Source organism: Malurus melanocephalus, unplaced genomic scaffold (assembly GCF_030028575.1).
Source record: "Malurus melanocephalus ecotype Western Australia unplaced genomic scaffold, MMel_1.1 scaffold_824, whole genome shotgun sequence".
In the NCBI taxonomy this organism is placed as follows: Eukaryota; Metazoa; Chordata; class Aves; order Passeriformes; family Maluridae; genus Malurus; species Malurus melanocephalus.
In genome coordinates, this window is record NW_026624056.1 from 2,037 (window position 1) to 10,851 (window position 8,815).

The 8,815-nt window shown below is 45.0% G+C and overlaps 1 protein-coding gene across 1 annotated transcript in view; it reads right to left on the reverse strand.

The window, feature by feature from the left end:
- Positions 1–2,190: 2,190 nt before the first annotated feature.
- The window catches only part of LOC130585086 (glutamate-rich protein 3-like), an 8,262-nt gene continuing 1,637 nt past the window's right edge, over positions 2,191–8,815 (reverse strand). The window contains exons 2-5 of the mRNA XM_057385414.1: positions 5,709–5,802; positions 4,995–5,120; positions 4,313–4,384; positions 2,191–2,599 (exon numbers count right to left, since the gene is read on the reverse strand). Of these exons, the coding sequence (XP_057241397.1) occupies positions 2,267–2,599; positions 4,313–4,384; positions 4,995–5,120; positions 5,709–5,802 (625 nt within the window). The 3' untranslated portion in view covers positions 2,191–2,266. The remainder of the gene's footprint in view (positions 2,600–4,312; positions 4,385–4,994; positions 5,121–5,708; positions 5,803–8,815) is intronic.

Sequence of the window (8,815 nt, forward strand, 5' to 3'; positions counted from 1 at the left end):
ATCCTTCTGAAGCAGTTCCTTAACTTGGGGCCTGGAATTTTGTTCATTAAAACATTTCTGTGCTAAACCCCTTGGTTTTGACTTGCAAGGCAACATTTGTGTTGCTTGAGAATGTCACCCTGATAGGCACAGGCTGCCTGCAAACGCAGCCCTGCAGAGGTGCAATCCCAGACAGAACTGCACAGCTCTGCAGCACCACTGCTCCCTTGCAGCTGGAAAACACCCCAGAGCAGCCAGCCATGCAACAGAAACATCACCCAGCATTGGTTAGACAAGATTGGTTCAAAGTGCTGCCTCCCCATCTGAGGAGAGATTCGGTCCTTTTGCAAAATGAAATGAAGAGGACCAGGGCCCTGAAGAGCAACACATCACTAGAGAACGCGTTCTGCAAATGCTGCATGCTGTGGATCTGAGTTCTGCATCACATTCTCAGAATTTGTATCTGATTTAGCAGTTTTGTCAGTTGTGAGCACTAAACAAACCATYAAATCATCCATAATTTGATTAGACACAAACAGGACCAGCAAATCCTTGCAGAAAGAATTGTGACCACACCAATACAGAACAAATGCAGAGCAGAAGGAAGGCATTTACACAGTGTCTGCCAGCCAGTGGTAGCAGATCACAGTCCCACTCCAAAACCTTCCCACCTCATGGAATAATATCACAAAGCCAATTATGTTTTACTAGAACAGAAAAAACAAGTTTGATTATCACTTGAAAGGAGCTACATTTATATCAAGACCATGTCTGACTCTCATTCTCCAAGCCCACTAGTGTGACTTAGKAGAAAGAATGATTACAAAAATAAGCTTTTTGCTGCTTTGCAGCGATAGATGAAAATGAAAACTTGTAAGACTTGCAAGTGAAAATATTCCCGAGTTACCAGAGTTAACCAAGTGTCTGTCTCCCTCTCTACATAACAGAAAATGTACATGGGGGGAGAAAATGTTGCATGCAGATTTTATACTATAAAAGGTAAAAGTCATCACTTTATTCCTCGCTGTGATCAAGAACTGGGCATTAGACCAATAAGATAGTGTCTTGAAAATTGAGGGAAAAAGTGAGAGAGGAGATTTTAAATAAAAGCAAATGGCATTTGAAAGACACGTTCCCTGCAGTATACATACTTAAGCAATATTATAAAACTGTCCCTAAAATGATATTATTTTCAAAATGAAACACAGCCTCACCCCACGAGCAAACTGCAGATCATGGCATTTGTCTCTGAAAGCCTTTGGTGCAGACCCTGCTGCAGCCCAGGCATGGAGGGGCTGAAGGTGAAGGGGCTGCTGGACATTTCCTGGAGCCGTATTCGGTCGCAAAGAACTCTACAGAAGGAAAAGGAAAACAGTGACAAAATCTCAGCTTACAGCTTCTAGTGCAGAGCAGCACCACAAAGAAAAAAAACAGCACTTATGAAGATATATGAAGTGATGAGTGATTTCAGGTACCTCCAGGATATGACATTTTCTAGTCTGCCCCTTTAGGCTCCTGTAAGTGACATCCAAAACTGCAGCCTCCAAAACAACTCTTAGCCATAAATACAGGATTTTCCACTGTCTCTTTAACATGCAGCCTGGAGCAAACACTTTGAACTCACAGAAACTGCAGCAGTGTGCTGTGGACTTCAGCACATGGACACAGAGAATGCACAACAAAAACATACCCATTTTTGCTCAATRCTCAGGTTTTTTCTGACTTTTTCACTTCATGTTTTCCTTGGATACCCTTCAGAAYACCCAGTTAAAATGTTAAGCCTAAATGCACTGTTTAACTGAGGTCACTCACCACCYTGGGGACAGGCTCCTTGGCTCGGTGCTGATGAGGAGAATGTCCAACACCACAATCAGCTCCAAGTGCAGSTGCCCTCTGTACAAACACAAGGTCATGCAGAACTTTTAATCTGCACCAATTATCATTATTGATATAGAGAATCTGTTAAAAGTGAGCAATATGTTTGACCTTTGACTTTAGGCTTTAGTACCTTTACATTTCAAGAGTGTATTAACATTCTTTACTGTTAACAAAGAGCAAAAGCAGAGCTCCCAGACCACAGCCCTCTGAAATGTGCTCTCGTCTGATTCCATCCCTTCAGCTCTGTTTTATAGAAGAACCCCCAGCATTTTCAGGACTTTATAACATGAGTAACCGGTGTGAGCTGACAATGCTCAACACACTGATACCAGCCTACCTGAGGTCATGGGGTAACTAAAAAGGAAAGACTGAAACAGATTTATCAGAGAGTAATGGTTGGTGTTTTTCTCTAAGTTCTGATGTGCCATTCCTGCAGCACTAGCTTCTGGAGGTTCTCTTTAACACAGCCCACAAACAGGAAATCAGCCTCAAATGCCCCAGGGTGAGGCTCTAATCCAGAATTTTCCAGGCAGTGACTGCTCTGCACTAAGGCCCATGGGCACATTTGCAGCTCTCCTTGTTCCAGAGAGTCCCTGGGATGGATGGAACTCACCCAYAGTGAACGGCCAGCTCGTTCTGCAGCCACCAAAGGAATGAGCCCATGGGGGTTTCTGGGACTGAGTGGTGGATGTGGGGAGTGCAGAGGTAAAACATCTCCCAGCGATCTTCTGAACTGCTCCATCTGAAAGAAAGGGAATTCACGTCTCTGAGGCACTAAATCCAAAACCACTGATGTCTGTCTCATTATGCCTGTCTTTAACTGGACAAGTGTGACAACAATCAGCTCCCCTGGACCCGATGAAACAGCTGATGAAGGGAGGAAAGGAAATCATGGGAGAATGTGAGCGACAAGTGAGACTTGTCCCCAAGTCTGATTMATTTTTCTGCAGCTGTTTCCAGCTGCTGACCCCTCAGATTCAATYCATCTGCCTGTTTCTGTGTATCTCACGATTCTAGGTTTGTTTGAAGGTCTCTTTTTGAATTTGAGTGCACCTGCCATTCCCTGCTCTGACTGCAGCTTCCTCTCCCATCCCTGCTGGGATGAGTGCCTGGCAGCAAATGACAGCTCTGTGTCTCASCCTCCCTTGCTCAGCCATCCATCCTTCTTTCCTCTCAGACAAGGGACTCGGATGAATTCCTGAGTGTTTGAGGTGAGAATTGAATTACCCCCCTGGCTCCAGCCCGGCTCCTGCCCCCCAGCACGGAGCACAGCCACACAGATCAGTGTCTGCCCTGTCTCACTGAWGGAAGCAGCTCTGCTTTATGTTCCAGATTTACCCAAGCCCAGGATCCCGTGACAGGGTGCCAGAATTGCTGCTTCCACCAGCAAACAATGCCTTTGCAATTTCCATAGAGACCAGTGCCTTTCAGGAAGATCTCCTCTCTTACAGATTTATTATTTACGATTTAACAGATCTGACATTGTTTCCCAGCTGCTCAACAAAAGCTGCCACCTTCTCAAGGCACACTTCTCAAATGCCTATCAAAGCATTCAGCTTACTAATGGAGAAATAAAATGCTGAGCAAGTTTCTGCCAAAATGAGGATAACTTTTCCCATATGAYTCCAGGTGATTGCATGGGGAGAAGAACCATTGACTTCCATGGGATTTCCGTGACTTTAATACAGAATCAAGTTCAACCTACATGACACCTAAATGAGGGCTCTTAAAACCTCTTTACATCACACACACACCAGTTCTGCCCAAATCCTGTGGAGAGGCAAACAACCAAACACATGAGCTCAGTGCTCAGCAGCCGTCAGAAGCAGAGAGGGTCTAGAATTACTGGGAGGAGAATGTATCTTGAATTATTCATCCTGTTATGGTTCTCCATTTCAAAACAGAAATAGTAGAACTAGAAAAGGTAAAAAAATATCAACTGTAATGAGAAACCTCGAATGGCTAAGGTACAAAAGAGTCAGACTGAGGGCCTTCAGCTTGGAAMACTGAAAAGGAATATGAAGTAGGTATGCAAAACCACGGATGCCTTGGAAAAGGAAAACACATAATAACTTTGGTTATTGAGAACAATGGAGAACAATTGAGCAGACATTTCAGACAGCAGATACATTAATTACTACACAGAAATACAAGGAGGTATCATTTCAGATAACTCATGATTAAATTACCCAACAAAGAACATTGCCAAAGCAGAAAAAAAAACATATCTTTAGAAGGAATTAGAAATTAGATGCATAAATGGAAGCTCCTGAACTTCTGGAAAGAGGAAGAAGGAAATTAGCTTGGGGCAGGATCATCCTCTGCTTGCCTGTTTCTTGTACTTCTCTCTCTGATAAGCATCAGAGACAGAGCTCAGTTATCACTGGTCAGGCTCATCACTCACCACAGGCAAAGCTGCCAGGTCCCATCAGCACCAGCAGTGCTCAAGCATTACCTTGATTTTCTGCATCCTCTCTTTCCTCGCAGAACTCTCAAGTTTCCTCTTTATCTCCAGCTGATGGTGACGCTGTGGACATAAGAAGAAAGATCCCATTAATGGGTTATGAGATGGCAGTGCACACAAGAACATTTGCTCCTGTCCTGTTTGTCCCACGCCTTCTCCCTGTCCCCTACCCCCATTGAGACCTGGGGAGGGCTGCTATGGGTTCAATCTATTTGCATTTCACCTGCATTTATTCACACAGCCAAGGGAACAACTGAGCACTGATAAAGCTGGTRAGATTGTAGGAACCAACTCCATTCTTGATACACCACAGGAATATGCCCAAATTTTGTACTCRGATGATACATAAAGTGTGTTCAARCTGGTTTGTTTTYATTAGGATTTTTTAAAGCAAACCAGCCCTGTGAATATCATTTTACAATCTGAGGGCTGTCAAAAAGCAATGAGGAAGCCAGGACAGTGGCTGCTCTCACAACAGCGTGGTTGGACAATGAGAGACCCATGGAGGTTTCATGGGGGAAATGTCAGGCACAAAGATTGATCTTTTTGCCAGCAGGAAAAGCCTTCCAGGGCAGGATAAGAGCACAAGGAACACAGTCCAGCACAATTTAGCAGCCCTGGCTGTTAGCAAGGGAGCACCTGAGCAGGCTCCCACATCCCAGCAAGCACCAACCTCCATGTCCAGCACCTTCTGGAGAATGGCACGAGCCAAACACTCCCTCACGTATCYCTGGTGCTCCTTCCTCATGGCATTGAGGCGGTATTCTTTCTCAGGTATGATCCTTCCACTCCTTGAGATCTGCCATACAGAAATATAACGTCACTGAAAAGGAGGATGAAATGAAGTCTGCTTTGAAGCAGTACAATTTCCCAGATGGCTTTCTCCTCTGGTTAGCTCCCACCATGCTGGAGCTCAGCTTCCAGCACAGGACTGTCTGTGACCCCACCAGCTCCACTAGCCACATGGAAGGAGCAGTAGCCACATTTCTACAGCCCAGAGCTCAGCATCACTCTTCACTGCCCAAGGGGGTGGGAAGGATCAAACACTTGCCTCCCTACTGCTAAAGGTTGTACCCACCTGTGAGAAAGAGCATCACACCTCAGAGTGCAGCAGGTTTTTTAAAATATGTTTAGTATATTCACCTTTACCAAATCCTTCAGTTTTCCATTAAATACTTTTGAAAAATAACAGTGAAGCTGTTTAAACAACAAGGCAAAGATGCTTAKGTTTCACATTGTAAAAACCCTCAGTGAATCTATACAATGCTGAATATCTGCAAACTGAAACCCTTCACAGAGGGAAACTCCAATAAGCAAATGAAATATGGAAAAAAGCATAAAACATTCTGAACTGAATGTAGAATGGAGGGAAACTTTTCAGTCTCACCAGTCCTGATTTCTGAAGATGTCGTCTTATCCTGGCATTGTTGAAATATCCAACCAGGTGTTTGTCTGTAAGACTGTTATACGTTGGAAGAAATCTGCAATAAAATCAATGGAGATGTTTAAAATCCCTTTAAATGACAAGCTTAACAGTTTAAGTTAAACCGAGCTACCTAATAGTCTGAGACACAAAATGCTGCCTTAGTAAATCACATCCAGCATTTGGCCAGTAGATTATGTAAATGCAATATCTTGTAGCCTCATGGAAATTGAGAAAAACATGACTGGTGCATAAGGCCAAGAGCTCAGTGTAGAACAGCACTGCCACCACCACGGCATGGGATGGACAGGACAGAACAGCCCTGGAGCCTCCTGACAGCTCCTGGGAGGATAAACCCTGACCATGGGATGGGACAGGACAGCCCCTGGAGCCTCCTGACAGCTCCTGGGATGATAAACCCTGACCATGGGATGGACAGAACAGCCCTGGAGCCTCCTGACAGCTCCTGGGATGATAAACCCTGACCATGGGATGGACAGAACAGCCCTGGAGCCTCCTGACAGCTCCTGGGATGATAAACCCTGACCATGGGATGGACAGAGCAGCCCTGGAGCCTCCTGACAGCTCCTGGGAGGATAAACCCTGACCAGGGGATGGGATGGACAGTCCTGGAGCCTCCTGACAGCTCCTGGGAGGATAAACCCTGACCATGGACAGCCCTGAGAGTGTCCTGACAGCTCCCACAGCAGCTCTGGGATGATAAACCCTGACCATGGGATGGACAGGGCAGCTCTGGAGCCTCCTGACAGCTCCTGGGATGATAAACCCTGACCATGGGATGGACAGGGCAGCCCTGGCAGTGTCCTGACAGCTCCCACAGCAGCTCTGGGATGATAAACCCTGACCACGGGCAGGACAGGACCATTCCTGGGCTCTGGCTGCACAGACCCAGCTCCTCAGCCCCTCTGCCAAGGCCCTGCTGGTGGCAGGGACACCTTCACTGTCCCCAACTGCTCTGAGCTCTGTCCAACCTGCCCTTGAGCACTGCCAGGGATGGGGCAGCCACAGCTTCACCACAATCATCACAGTAACCAAAGAACAGAGCTGCAAAAACTGAACCAAAGATGTGAAATTTGAACACAAAAACTGAAGCAACCATAATCAGCAGATATATTTTTAAACTATCTTAGTTCAACTGTATTTTCATCCTCTGGAAAACAGGACAAATGAAGAACTCAGAGACACTGGGACACATTTGCAATGCTGCATCCTTTCCCATTTGTACAGTTTACACACTCAGGTGCATGCTGCACAATATTCAGGTTGAACTTGGAGCTCTCTGGACAGGATGTGCTTTAATTACACAAGGGACTGATTTTGTTTGTTTTCTCTGGCTGTAGATTTAAATGCTGCTGTGCCTCTATTACATCCCTTTCAGCTGGATAATTCAGTTATAGGTCTATACCTTGCCTGAGCTGCCACACACAAAAACATACTCAAGGAAAGAAAATAATTTTTTTTTTAAAGAAAAGAGATTGTGGATTTACAGGGATTTTATGTGGGGTTTCTCAATAACCTCAAAGGTAGTTGCCAACAATAAATTAAACTTTAAACAAACAATCTAGCTTACCCTTTTACACTTGTTGGTTAAACCCTGGTACAATAGCAACTGTTCTGTGTYACTTTTTTAATCCAAATTTTGCATTTGAAATTACCAGATTCCACCAATTGTGCTAAGTATTTATTTATGGTATCACCTGGCAACTGCATGTTGAGGCAGAGGAGAAACTCAATCCTTYCATTCACTTCCTTCCATCTAAGATTTCCTGGACTATGCAACTGGTTAAAATGCAGTTCCCACCTAACTGAACATAGTGATGTGGCAATTTCTGTTTCACCAAAGTCTCAGTATTTTCATGTGTTTTTACATGCATTTGCTCATTTAAATTATGAACACGCTGGCCCTCAAAACTGTTGAATTAAATTCAAAGTTCAAAAGGGTATCAGAGGAAATAAGGCAATGTGTTGGGCCTGAASCAAACCCCATGAAAGCATTACAAAGAACACAGCAGCCCCATGGGGTGTGTCTGTGCTGTGCTGCCCAGGGCAGTCACACTCTGGCTCTGCAATCCCCGTGGCCACAAATGCTGGCACGGCCAGAGCTGGGGATGGCCAGGACACCACAGCAAAGCAGCCACTGGTCCCGGTCAGTCTGCACACAGCATTARCAAAAGGATACGACAAGTTCCTGTCTGAACTGTTTTGTTCAAGATTCCAGTATTTAAGAACCATACCAAAACGTCACCTTTAAAACCTCTTCAACAGGCAGAAGTGCCAAACTGACAAATCCATGTTAGGAGAACACAGAGCAAAGGGAAACCACCAGCCTGACACAACCCTGCACAGCCCGTGTGTCACAGCAATCACATCCCTTTTCTGAGTATTCCTGGGACTCCTTTTTCTCTGCTCGTTTATCCTGTTCATTCTTCTCTCTAAAAATGCTGGGTTTTATTGCAATAGCAGACAATTTTCCTGGCACAGAAGCTAAACTGACTGATCTGTAGCTTTCCAGAGCAGGTCTGAAGCTTTTCTCAAAATGAATGTCATGTTTGTTTCTCTGGCATCACAGTGACACTCTTTGGTCAGTAATTTTATATTGAGGTTATTTAGAATTCTATGGTGCTGTGATCATTGACACTGTTGTTTATTAACATTATATTTTTTTCTCAGCTGGCAGCTTGCCCAAAGCACTACACTCAGAGCCAGAGCTGTGTAATTTTTAAGACCACTCTCACTCATTTGGAAGGATATCAATACAAAACCACAGCAGGCGTCCTACATGCTTTGTAAAGCAAATCTTTATGGTTAATATTGCACAGTGCAATTAAATCACTGATCACCAAATAAATGATGTGAGAGCGCACCAAGGCTTCAGTTATGAACTGGCAGTCCCAGGGGACTGTGGCACCTGGGCTCTGCCTGGCACCTTCTGCCATTCCCCTCCCAGAGCAAGCATTTGAGCCACACACCAGACACGGAACCGAGAGCCAAAGGACTCTYCTGCTACTGATTCCTTGTGTGGCCCAGGAGCGAGTTCTGCCATCGCCTCC